The sequence below is a fragment of the Schistocerca nitens genome, chromosome 2 (assembly GCF_023898315.1).
Source record: "Schistocerca nitens isolate TAMUIC-IGC-003100 chromosome 2, iqSchNite1.1, whole genome shotgun sequence".
In the NCBI taxonomy this organism is placed as follows: domain Eukaryota; kingdom Metazoa; phylum Arthropoda; class Insecta; order Orthoptera; family Acrididae; genus Schistocerca; species Schistocerca nitens.
In genome coordinates this window covers 495,820,064-495,833,896 of record NC_064615.1, presented here as the reverse complement: position 1 = coordinate 495,833,896, position 13,833 = coordinate 495,820,064, and the positions used below count along the sequence as shown (strand labels likewise).

The window sequence follows — 13,833 nt, the reverse complement described above, 5'->3', positions numbered from 1 at the left end:
CCATAGACAATATTTTTATTCATTCTTCATTACTAGACGGGCATCCTGTTAGTAAAAGGATGAATGGCCTTTCAGACCACGATGCACAAATTTCAACAATATGAGGCTTTTGCACTCAAAAAAGTTACATATAATTACAAACTATTTAGGAAAGTTAATCCTATGGCAGTAGAGAGTTTTTTAAACCTCGTCAAGGAACAAGAGTGGCAAGACGTTTACAGTGCCGATAACATAGATGACAAATATAATGCTTTCCTTAATACGTTTTTCATGCTCTTTGATAGTTGCCTTCCATTAGAACGTTCTAAACGGGGTACTAGCGGTAAAAGGCAGCCTGTGTGGCTCACTAGTGGGATAAGGATATCATGTACAACATAGCGGAAATTATATCAAAATGTTGGAAGTAGTCACAATCAAGCTACAGTAGATCATTACAGACAGTACTGTAAGGTGCTTAAAAATGTTATTAGGAAGGCAAAGAGTGTGTGGTATGCAAATATAATAGCTAATTCACAGAATAAAATTGAAACCAAATAGTGATTTGTGAAGGAAGTGTTCGGTCAACAGCACAGGATCAACAATATACAGTCAGTTCTTTGTAAAAATCTTTCTGTTTCTGATAAATCGGATATTTGTACAGTATTTAGCAATCATTTTCTGAGTATTGCTGGTGAATGAAATAAAAATTTAGTTTCTACAGGGTATCATGCCTTTCCGAAATTGATGTCTGAAATACTCCTCTGTGATACTGAGAAGGGGGATATTGAGTCAATAACTAAATCACTGAAGACTAGGAACTCTCAAGGATATGATGGAGTGCCGAGCAGAATATTAAAGTACTGTGCTGCACATGTTATCCCTGTATTTAGCCATATTTGTAATTTTTCCTTTAGGAATCGTCAGTTTCCTGAACGATTAAAGTACTCAGTAGTAAAGCCGCTTTATGAAAAGGGAGAAAAAGTTAAAGTAGACAAGTTTAGACCTACTTCTATGCCATCAGTGTTTGCTTAAGTTATTGAAAAGGCTGCGTATGTAAGGATAATTGATCATTTAATATCACACAGTTTGCTGTCAAATGGACAGTTCGGCTTTAGACGTCGTGTAACAGCTGAAAATGCTGTATTTTCTTTTCTAAATGAGGTACTGGCTGGGTTAAACAAAAGGTTTCGAACGTTAGGCATATTTTTTGATTTAACTAAGTCGCTTGACTGTGTTGATCACAAAATATTGTTCCAGAAGTTAGACCATTATGGAATATGGGGAGTAGCTCACAATTGGTTCACCTCTTACTTTAGCAACGGACAGCAAAAGGTCATTCTTTTCAGTGTTGAGAATGGCTGTGATGTGGAGTCTGAGTGGGGTATGGTCAAATGGTGGTTGCCCCAGGGGTAAGTGTTGGGGCCACTCCTGATCCTTATTTATATAAATGATATGCCCTCTAGTATCACGGGTAACACTAAAATATTTCTGTTTGCTGATGACACTAGCTTGGTAGTAACAGATGTTGTGTGCAACATTGGCTCGATTTCAAATATTGCAGTTCATGACGTAACTTCATGGCTTATAGAAAATAAACTAACGCTAAATCACAGTAAGACTCAGTTTTTACAGTTTCTATCACCCAAAATAACTAAACCTGACGTTTTAATTTCACAGAATGGAAATATAATTAGTGAAACTGAACAGCTCAAATTTCTAGGTGTTCAGATAGATAGTAAACTGTCGTGGGAAGCCCACATTCAAGATCTTATTCAAAGAATTAACGCTGCGATTTTTAGTATTCGAACGGTATCTGAAGTGATCGTTCGACCCGAAAATTAGTCTACTTTGCTTATTTTCATTCGCTTATGCGGTATGGTATTATATTTAGGGGTAACTCTTCCCATTCTAACAGGATATTTTTGGCTCAGAAATGGGCAGTTCGGGCAATAAGTGGTGTAAGTTCGCGAACCTGTTGTTGACCCCTGTTCACTAGTCTGGATATTTTGACATTGGCCTCTCAGTATATATATTCTTTACTGTCATTTCTTTTTAACAGTATCAGCTTATTCCCAAGAATAAGCAGCTTTCACTCAGTTAATACTAGGCAGAAATCAAACCTGCATGTGGATCGGACATGCTTAACTCTTGTGCTGAAAGGTGTGCAGTATACTGCTGCATCCATTTTCAATAAGCTACCACAAGCATTCAAATATCTTAGCAGTAATCCACGCGCTTTCATATTGAAACTGAAGAGTTTCCTCATGGGTCACTCCTATTCTGTCGAGGAGTTCCTTGAAAAATTATGCTGATTCTTATGTTGTATTGTTGATTGCATTTACTGAAACTGATGGCTTGACTTTTTTAGGGTTCATGAACATTTTATCAGTTATTACTTCTGCCTTGTAATTTGAGTACTGACACGTTCCATAACCGTGGAGATTTGCTCCTCAAGTTTGGTCCTATGGAACTTGATGTGTAAATAATATAAAAATAAATTCAGCGCTTTCGCAATTGTTGGCAACCCCGTGTGTATGCAACGGGCGACTATTCTGAAACTCAGTACTTGGTTTTGATTAATTATTGTTCCATTTGTACTAGTGCCGGTTCAGTGTACACCTTGGAATTCTCGTGTTTTAGCATTATCGTAAGATATACCATGTTACCGTGACTTATGGAACGACCCTTGTATTGCCTACTGAAGTCAATGGCGCCTCGTTAACGTATGTTGACAGTTATCTCGGAAATATCCACAACCAATCATGGAAGATCCAATTGCAAAAACCGAAGGTATCACCTTCATCATTCAAGTTTTCTCCCAAGAATGTGTGGCGCAATACGTCGATCACGTAGTGCCTCTAACCACACATTCGCAGCTACCTCAGAAACTTTGTTCTTACTCCTGTTATTATATACAGGGTGATTATAATTAAAGTTAAACTTTCGAAGCACTGTAGAAATAACACCACTGGTCAGAATGACACCAAATTGCAACGGAATATTATCGGAGAAGGGGGAAAACGTATGGCAGAAGAAAAATAAAGAATGTGAAAATTGATCAATAGATGGCACTGTATGTGTCAAAATACGTAAATTAGAACAACTGTCGCGACCCACTGAAGTTGGTATAAACAAGCTGGGTACAAGGCTTTTCTCACACCTACAAATCCTTGATCCGCCCCACCCTCTGTTATGCCAGCAATCATATGCTGGATTTCCGCCCCTCCCAGGTTCTATAAATCACTCCAAATCCTCGAACGCCATGCACTCTGCCTCGCCAACCGCATATGCCTTCTGTCCCCCATGCGCATCCTCTGCGACCTCATCCCCTTCCCCCACCTTGTCGTTTTCCTTGAACACATCCGCACACTATATATTGTCCGCCGCCTTGATCCCCCTCACCCCTGGTGTCTCCTTCCTCTCCACCCTCAGCCCGTTGCCGTGCCTTTACCGCTGTATCCCACTCTCTCTCCATCTCCACACCCTCCACCTTCTTTCCCAATGCAACTTCCACCATCTACCCCTCCTGGATGATGAGCCTCGCCCTGACATCTACCCTTCCTACCAAATATAACCCCATCTTCCACCTGCTTCTTCTTCAGGGAACCCTCTCCTCCCACTCCTTCTCCTGAGCGGCTTTCCCCACCTCCTCCCCTTACCTCTATTGTGCTCCCCTTCAGTGTCTCTGCACTCCCTCCTGCCTTGTCTTCCCTTTTACTCTCCTGCCCCACCTGTCTGGTGCCTCTTGGTGCACCCGCTGACGCCCCAACTCTTTTCATGCTGCCCCCTCCCCTGCTGCACCTTGCTCTCCCCTCCTTTTCCATCCTCTCAGGCCTCTCCCTCGGCAGGTCCCGCCTGGCAGTTTTATTCTTCGTTGTATGTGCTCCAAGTAGGTTTAAAGTGTGTTGTTCTGGAGTGTTTTTAATACCGTGGTCAGCCGGCCAGTGTGGCCATGCGGTTCTAGGCGCTTCAGTTTGGAACCGCGTGACCGCTACGGTCGGAGGTTCGAATCCTGGCTCGGGCATGGATGTGTGTGATGTCCTTAGGTTAGTTAGGTTTAAGTAGTTGTAAGTTCCAGGGGACTGATGACCACAGATGTTAAGTCCCATAGTGCTCAGAGCCATTTGAACCAATACTGGGGTCAACTTTTAACTTCAGTGTCTTTTTGTGTTCTACGAATCGTCAACAGTGTTTTCCAACTTTATGTCGACGTTTTTAATTGTCCCCCCCCCCCCCCCCCCCATGAACGTCTCCATGTCAGTGTCTTCTTACCTCCCTTACCTCCCATTACTCTGTTTTATTTCCCCCTTTTTTATCACCTTATATGTAACATTTTATTCTTGTATTAGTTGTTATATTACTTGGCTGAATAGTGACGGATTGTGCCACTGACAGCCCTCCCCTGCCCATATGAGGCAAGAGAATGAAATCCCAATAAAGAAAAAGAAAAACGTCTGCGACTTTCGCCATGACTGTCTCAATGCAGGATCGCGCTCTGCTTGTAAAACTGTATTGCAAGAATGATGGCTGTGTGCATGTCACTCTGAGGAGTACTGGACTCTGAATGGTTTCAAATAAGGCGTTGGTCCGATGACTGCAGTGGATCTGGAGAAAATGATTCGGAAAACGGAAAAAAGGTTTCTTTTGGTGTGCAACCTGGTAGAGGGAGGAAACGAATTGATTCGACGTTAGTGAAAGCAGTGCCCAGAGCAATGCAGGAGGAGACGAGTGGTGGCGTGCAAACGTGTAGCGCACGGAGAATTGGCCAAACATTGGACATACCCGTGAGCACGGTGCGTAAAATCCTACGAAACATTCATCTTTGCTATCCATTCAAAATTACCCATGTGCACAAGTTGATTCCTGTTGACCTCCCAGCAAGAGAGACCTTTGCTGTAGAATTTCTTGCTCGCATGGAAATGGACAGTGGTTGGCCGTGGAAGATTTTAAGGACAGACGAAGTCCACTTCCAGCTGACAGGATATGTCAATACACAGAATCGTTGAATATGGGCAAAGGAAGATCCACACGCGAATCAAACAATACCACTTCATCCTGAAAAGTTCACTGTGTGGTGCAGGTCTACGGCATCATTTATCAAAGGGCCATATTTTTTCGAAGAGACAGGTGCTTCCGTCCTGTTACCTGTACCGTCACTGATAAGCGCTATGAGTGTTTTTTGCGCAACCGCAATCACGTCATTCCAGGTCTCCCACAGCGTGGATGTGTGGATGGGATCATTTTTATGCAAGATGGCGCAACTTCGCACATTAAAAATCCAGTTAAGCAGTTTCAGAAATTCTATGATTATCAGCCGCCATTTCCGTACAGCCTGGCCATCCTGATCACCTGATCTTAATCCGTGTGACTCCTGGCTGTGGATCTATCTGAAAGACAATTTTTCAGTGTTCCGATTACAGACTTAGCTGCATTGAAGGCACGCATTGCGTAACAAATTTCGAACGTGGGCCTGGAAACACTTCGATCAGTTGAGGAACTTGCTGTTTCTCGATTTCAACTTGTTGCAGAAACCTGTAGACAGCATATTGAACATGTTTTGCGCCAGTCACGCGGAAATTAATAACCAGATTTGATTTTGATTTATGATGTTTATGTGGTTTTTGGCCCAGGCAAATTAAAAACCGATTTTTCCTATCCGATGTGATATGACATTGCCGTGGTGGATGGGCTTACCTAACTAACAGTATCACCCCTGTACACCCATGAACACTGAGTAGTACAGTTTGTTTAACGTGAAACGTACACCTTAGGCATTGTTGTATAATTCATTTGTCATTTGAAGTCGACCACTATTAAATTACGATGCTTACAGTGCCATTTATTGCTACATTTTGTAACTATTTATTTTGCTTCTGCCATGCGTCTTCCCCCTTCTCCGATAATATTTCGTTGCAATTTGACGCCATTCTGACCAATGGTGTTATTTGTACAGTGGTTTGAAAGTTTAACGTTAATTACAATGATCCTGTACTTTCACATGTGCGAGTCTTCACTAGTAATTTGATACAATCTGTACATGTAATAACAAAATTTTTGTTGTGATGTTTGTAGTTAAATAGACGATAAATGGCAACGGCTCACAGCTTGGTGCAAATACACTCTACGAGAAGGAAAATAATAAAGAAAAAAATCTACGCACCAAGGAGGAATTATCCAAATGGGACGAAAATCAATAAATGTGATGTTCATATACATGCAAATTAAATGATTACAATTTCAGAAAAAATAGATTACTTATTCAAGAGAGAGAGTTTTACAAATCGAGCAACTCAATAACGCGTTCGTCCACCTTTGGCCCTTATGCAAGCGGTTATTCGACTTGGCAATGGTTGATAGCGTTGTTGGACGTCCTTCAGAGAGATATCGTTCCAAATTCTATCCAATTGGCGCATTAGATCGTCAAAATCCCAAGGTGGTTGGAGGGCTCTGCTCATAATGCTCCAAGTTCTCACCTGTGGAGAGATCAGGCGACCTTGCTGGCCGAGATAGGCACGGGGACAGGTAGCGGAAACTATTGCTGTGTGCGGGCGTTATCTCGGTGAAATGTAAGCCAGGATGGCTTGCCATGGAGGGCAACAAAACGGGGCGTAGAATATCGTCGACGTACCACCGTGCTGTAAGGGTGCCGTGGATGACAACCAAAGAAGTCATTCTCTGAAAAGAAATGCCGCTACAGACAATCATTCCTGACTGTCGGCGCACGTGTCGGGCGACAGTCGATTGGTATCCATCCAGTCTGGGGCGTTTTCATGCACATCTTCACTGACCATCGGGCGCAATTCAAAGCTCGACTCACCAATGAAGACAATTCTACTCAAGTGAATGAAATTACAGCCCGAAGACGTGTTTGGAGACGCCACGGACAGCGGTGGAATACCAATATGACTGTCGACAGCCATGCGGCCCGATAACGAGGAATGATGGTCTGCGCTGCCATTTCATTTGACAATAGGAAACCCTCAAAGCACAGAGGTACCTCAACGATATTCTACGCACCGTTTCGTTGCTCTTCATTGCAAGACTTCCTGGACTTACATTTCAGCAAGATAGTGCACACCCAAACACAGTGAGAGTGCCTAACGCTTGTCTCCGTGCTTGCCAAAACCCTACCTTGGCCAGCAAGGTCTCCTGGTCTCTCCTCATCCGAGAACCTTTGGAGCTTGATGTCCTTCGACGACAAATTTTTGCCTACTGAGTGATAAATAATTTCATAATGCACAGTAAACCATATGTCCGGTAATGACATTGCACAGTAGCCATCATCTCGTTAAGCAACCTATTTTATATTGTTGTTAAATATCCTGTAATATTAGGTTTATATGTGGCTCTGAGCACTATGGGACTTAACATCTGAGGTCATCAGCCCCTAGAACTTAGAACTACTTAAACCTAACTAACCTAAAGACATTACACACATCCATGCCCGAGGCAGGATTCGAACCTGCGACCGTAGCGGTCGCGAAGTTCCAGACTAAAGCGCCTAGAACCGCTCGGCCGCTCCGGCCGGCTAAGTTTATATGTCAAAGGGTGTCGAACCAGATCGTTTTGCACAATTACACTGATAAAATGGAGCAGTATGTAATTAATTGTGTATAGATTTACTGATCTATGATCAGTACTCATAATATGAATAGAGGTGTGTTGGAAGCACAAATATGTCAATGTTAATATGATATATGATTAAAAATGATGGGTGGAAGATGCTCGAGCTTTCATAGACTGAAGTTTCATGGCGTAGGAGGATGATTTTGGTCGAAGAGGTGCTCCAGGGAGCAGGATGGACGAAGAGAAGAGGGAACGGTTCGAACATCGATCGAAATGAAGAGACTCTAGTTGTCTGCCATCGGAGAATAGGGCAGAGTAGTGCGATTGAATTTATGTAGAGAGACTTCTGATCGCTTATTGGATCTAAGTTACGGGCAAAGAAGAATGCAGGAGAAGAAACTTATGTATTGGGTGCATGTCGCGCCTTGATCTTAGTGGGGATTCCGTCACACTAGATAATTCGAAAACTGTGATATATTTCAATAATTAATTTTATTTACGTGCAAAACTGCTTGGACCTGACTGGAGTAACCATCTGTAATTAAAAGTTAAATCTGCAGTATCGTCTGTGTTTATCACAAATACTTTCCTGTTTGTCTACGTACATTAGTTTATAATTCTCATAACTTGTCTACCTCAATTATTTGGCCGCAGGATCGCCTTTCAATAAAATATGTTACTCATATAGCAACAGGGCGTAAAGCAGACAGTGTACCGCTCGTTCTTAGCACATTTATGAGACGAGCTTTATTCAGATCCGTACTTTGTCCCTCCGTCTCATTAAACACAGAGCAGTAAAGTCGCATCTCCCAACTGTGCCTCTATTGTACGTAATACACATGGCTGTAAAATTTGTTGGTGTCCTTAAGCATTTACTTTTTTCTGAAACGCAAGAAGGAGACCACAGTCCTACCAGGAAAAACATCCCCATATCGTAGCACCATCTCCTCCGTACCGCACGTATGGAAGGTAAAGTTCTCTAAGCGTTCGCCAAATCCAAACCCTTCCACCGAATTGCCACGGGGGTTAGCGTGCGATTCATCACTTCAGATCATTCGTTTCAGTCATCCACTGTTCAGTGGTGCCGCTCTTTACGCCGCCTTAAACTTCGCTTAGCGTTTACTACAGAAATGTGTGTGACTTACGAGGAGCTGTTGCCTCATCGAACCCCCCCCCCCCCCCTCCCACATTTTAACTCCCTACGCACAGTCATGGACTGCTGTTAGCACTTTGCAGCATACGAGTAATTCCTTCCGCTGATGACCTCGCATTGCTCAACAGTCTCTGTCGGTCCGTACATGAGATCTACTTGGTCTTGGTTTAGCTGTCGTTCTTTCTTAGATTTTCCTCTTACTCTCATCGCCAACAGTCGAATTGGGCATCTTTCGAAGGGTTTAAATCTCCCTGATGCATTTGTTACTTAGGCGACATCCAATGTCTAGCCCATGTTCGAACACTCTGACCTCTCCTGACCGACCCACTATGCTGTTACTGCTTGTCTGCTGACAACTCACTATTCCCCATTTCCTTTTATACTGGCGGTTCCGCTTCCCGTGTCGTCTATGTTGTACAGATATCTTTGATCAGATAGTGTAGCTGATTGGCGTGTGTAGTAATTATGTAACTTGATAAGTAGCTGGATAGCCAAACGCCGTATAGAAAAAATAAATATGTGTGAGACTGTTGCCTAATGCGACCTTGCCACGTCTGTTGCAGGTGTGGCTGGTGATAGCGGACTACTGCATCACGTATCCGGCGGCCGCGGTGCTGTCCGTGCTGGTGGAAGCGCCCTTCCGTGGCGTTATGAAGGTGTTGCTCCAAGGGACAAAGTGAGCGGAAAGGCAGACGTACAAGGAGGGTAGCGAAGTACAACAATCTGTAGCAAGTGTGCCTACAAATGCAAAATACATCTCAAATCGTATGCAACGAAGACTGTTCTCTATGCGAAGCATCTCTTACATATTAACACTCAACGTACTCGTATTTGGAGGAAAATCTGTTAAATGTTGGATATCCTTCGCGAACTGCATCTATAGTTCCGTACTTATTTGAGATTCCTCATACGGAAATGAGGGAACTGCAGAGCTTTAACGGTACGAGATAAATTTCCCATCCTGTCACTTCACAGTTAACACTTCAAAAGAAAAGACGAAACTAGCTCGAGTTGTGTATTTGAAGAGTGGAGAGGGAAGTAATTTTTATCTGAATTTTAACTCATTGTTACTTTGTCTCTGCCTATCGACAGTTTTGTATTTGTGCCAATGGTCCATTTTCAACCCTAGTAACTTGTTTCACAGCATCTATGTCGTTAGCAGGTCTGTGAGTGATGCAATATCTCCTCCTGCAATTACGTTTCTAAGATTGATACGACGTAACTAACACGATTTTTCGATCTTTGTTACAAGGAAGTAAAAACAAATAAAACGTCTTTTTGAAAGTGTCCCCGGCAGTCGACTGGTGATGTGCTCCACACCTTTCTACAGCAAGGGCCGTGCTTTACATAGTGTTGAAAGCACAACGATAACAGACGGGATGCCGTGTTAGCACCCTGCGGTGGAGAGCACCACTGTTCGTCGACTCCACAGCTCTGGGGTCGAGCGTTCCGGCTTACACACAGACACGGACACACGAGCACAGCCCGTTGATCTTGTGTGAACTTCCGTAATCGTTATTGTAACGCACACGTTCTTGAGATTTAAAAGACTATACTACAGAATCTAGTGTTTTAGTTATTATATTTTTCTAGTTACATACGTCACCATGTCGGTTCAGTAAGAATACCTGTACTTTATTTTTATACGAAACTAGTCATTATTCATAGTCACTAAAGGTAATTAACTAACTTGCATTGGCCAGGAAGAGTGTGAGAGAAGTGCCCACGAAGGAAACAAAACGACCAGACTCCACCCTCCCCTTCCCTCCTCTTCTTCCAGGCTACCTGTGGTAAAACGTAGTGATAGTACCTGCCGAACTGAACGTATGGACGTGCATCTTACAAGGGAACCTCCCCATCGCACCCCCCTCAGATTTAGTTATAAGTTGGCACAGGGATAGGCCTTGAAAAACTGAACACAGATCAATCGAGAAAACAGGAAGAAGTTGTGTGGAACTATGAAAAAAATAAGCAAAATATACAAACTGAGTTGTCCATGCGCAAGGTAGGCAACATCGAGGAGAGTGTTAGCTTACGAGCGCCGTGGTCCCGTGGTTAGCGTGAGCAGCTGTGGAACGACAGGTCCTTGGTTCAATTCTTCTCTCGGGTGAAAATTTTAATTTTTTATTTTCAGATAATTATCAAAGTTCAGGCACTCACACATAATCAACTTCGCTCTCCAAAATTCCAGGACATGTTCAGATTTGCTTGGACATATACAGAATTTGACGGTCTACGCACGGAAACATTTGAAAACGTAAAAAACATATGTTTTGACAGAGCACAGGGAAAACTGTGCGACTCTGAAACTGTTGCATTCATTTGATGCAGTTTATGTGACAAACTCTTATGTTTTCATCACTTTTTTGGGAGTGATTATCACATCCACAAGAAAACCTAAATCGGGCAAGGTAGAAGAATCTTTTTACCCATTCGCCAAGTGTACAAGTTAGGTGGGTCGACAACATATTCCTGTCATGTGACGCACATGCCGTCACCAGTGTCGTAATGAATATATCAGACGTGTTTTCCTGTGGAGGAATCGGTTGACCTATGACCTTGCGATCAAATGTTTTCTGTTCCTATTGGAGAGGCACGTCCTTTCGTCTACTAATCGCACGGTTTTGCGGTGCGGTCGCAAAACACAGATATTAAACTTATTACAGTGAACAGAGACGTCAATGAATGAACAGACAGAACGTAACTTTGCGAAAATAAAGAAAGTAAAATTTTCACTCGAGGGAGGACTCGAACCAAGGACCTTTCGTTCCGCAGACCACGGCTCTCATCAGCTATCATTGTCCTTTATGTTGCCTATCTTGCACATGGACTACTCAGTTTGTATATTTTGCTTATTTTTTCATAGTTCCACACAACTTCTTCCTGTTTTCTCGATTGATCTGTGTTCAGTTTTTCAAGGCCTATCCACTGTGTCAATTTATAACAAAAACTGAGGGGGGTGCGATGGGGAGCTTCCCTTGTTAGTACTAGCATCTACCAGGGAACTCCACGGACACGTTAGATTCTGTCTAATTGTCGTCCTATCGGGCAAACATGATCTGCATTGCTTGACATATGCCTAAGCTAATGTTAAATCAAATGATATATGCGTTTCACCGTAGTAGAGAGGTTGTGAAAACTCACAAACTAAAATTTATGAACTATTCGTCACCGGACATTTGTATAATCACATCACAAAGAAAGTCTATGACCACAAGAAGTCGTAAAACGCCCCAGAAGAAAGCTGTTGTACGAACCACGTTGGCGGTGAAGTGTCGATTGGAGAATTCACAAGATCCTTTGCGCAAAAATAAGATTAAAACTGAACAAAAATGTGTGGTCGGGTGGGTTGGCGAGGGGGATGGGGTTGGAGAGGGAGGGATTTGGGGGCAGACAGAACTCCCTCGGGGTCATAACAGATTATGAAAGGGGAGACCGCTATGTAGAATAGCTGTCTGACTCAAGTGCCCATCACACTATTCCCTTTCATCAGCTGAAGAGTCAATCTATGTCCAATAAAAATACAAGGAACTAGATCAGTTCGAAAACTAAACTAATTCAATGTGACAAAAAATGTAACTATTCAGTCATGAATCAAAGGAGACCATGAGATTTTGTATAAATATAATCGGTCAACACCTGAGTCATTTCCAGTTATGTTTTCGGTAAACTTCACACCTAACTTGTTTTGCGGACGCTTCAGTTTTACCTTGTATATTTTGAAGGTGCTACTTACATTGTGTGTCATTTTCTATTGTATAAAGGAAATATAACAAATAAAGTGTATTTACTGATAACAGAGTGTTGTGTATTTTCTTATGTACTTTTCCTCCGATTTTCAGTTTACAAATGGTTCACACGGCTCTAAGCACTATTGAACCCCATCTGAAGTCATCAGTCCCCTAGACCTAGAACTACGTAAACCTAATCAACTTAAGGACATCACACACTTCCATGCCCGACGCAGGATTCGAACCTGCGACCGTAGCAGCCGCGTCGTTCCCGACTAAAACGCCTAGAACCGCTAGGCCACAGCGGCCGGCTACAGTTTACAAGACTGTTATTTAGAAACAGAACAAATTTGATGAAAGGACGTGAGGGGCACATCATTTATTTTTTGAATTACAAATTTGACAGCTTCATCACTATCTAGCTTTGTAGTTTATTGAAAGTCTCAGTAAGCACACAGTTCCTCTTTCTTCCTCTCTGCACGATCCACACAAATAACAGGCTACTACAAATGATTAATTTGTTTTCAAAATCCATGTTTTCCGAAGTGTTACATGTATAAATAATACTGATGCTTGAATAGAACCGTAGGCTCATAAAGCTGTCATTTTACATTCTAGAAATGTTCTATGAGTGCCTCTATGGTCACACAACGACCGTCCAAGCGCTAGGCAAGTTTGTACCATGCCTTACGTAGCAACGTCCTGTCAGTGGTAATCACAGCAGCATTGGTGAGTTCTATGAGCTGTTCCAGTCTTCTTGGCAGTGGAGTAACTTAAACTCGGTCCTTACTGTACCCCTTAAAGCAAAACGTCACAAGGAGTTTGGTTCGACGACTTGGGAGACCAAGTCTTCGCCACCACGCCCAATTCAACGATGTGGAAGTTTGCTGTTTGTGTAGAGATGCTCCGACGAGGGGTTCCAAGACTTGTTGGAAGAGGAAATTCTCGGAATGAGCAGTCACTTGTGGAAACAACCACGACTGTAACATATCAAGGAAAGAGACGCCCGTCACGGTATTCTCACAGAACAGGAACAGCTCATACGACTTCGTCTGTGACACTGCACACAGAACATTAACCTTCGGCGAATCACGTTTGTGCGTCACAAGTTCATCAGAACTTTCAGCATTCCAAAATCTCCCAGTGTGACGATTAACGTTTCCAGATAAATGGAAGGTTGCTCAGTCACTAAATATTAGCTTGTAGGCGAAATGTTCATCCTCAAGTACTTCCTGCAGTGTGATGTAAAATTGGAGGCGACGGTCATAGCCTTCCGGTTTCATTGCTGGGTGAACTGTAGACAATACGGCCTGAAATGTAGTTGCCATCGAAAAACGTACTACACCGTTTGCTGCGGAATTGCAAGCTCGTGTCTAGTACGAACGATTGAAGTGTCTAGAATGC

The 13,833-nt window shown here is 42.8% G+C and overlaps 1 protein-coding gene across 1 annotated transcript in view; it reads left to right on the top strand.

Annotated features, from left to right (window-relative positions):
- The window catches only part of LOC126236459 (nose resistant to fluoxetine protein 6-like), a 350,515-nt gene extending 338,066 nt beyond the window's left edge, over positions 1–12,449 (top strand). Inside the window, exon 13 of the mRNA XM_049945777.1 lies at positions 9,262–12,449. Coding sequence (XP_049801734.1) covers positions 9,262–9,378 — 117 coding nt within the window. The 3' untranslated portion in view covers positions 9,379–12,449. The remainder of the gene's footprint in view (positions 1–9,261) is intronic.
- Positions 12,450–13,833: the final 1,384 nt, after the last annotated feature.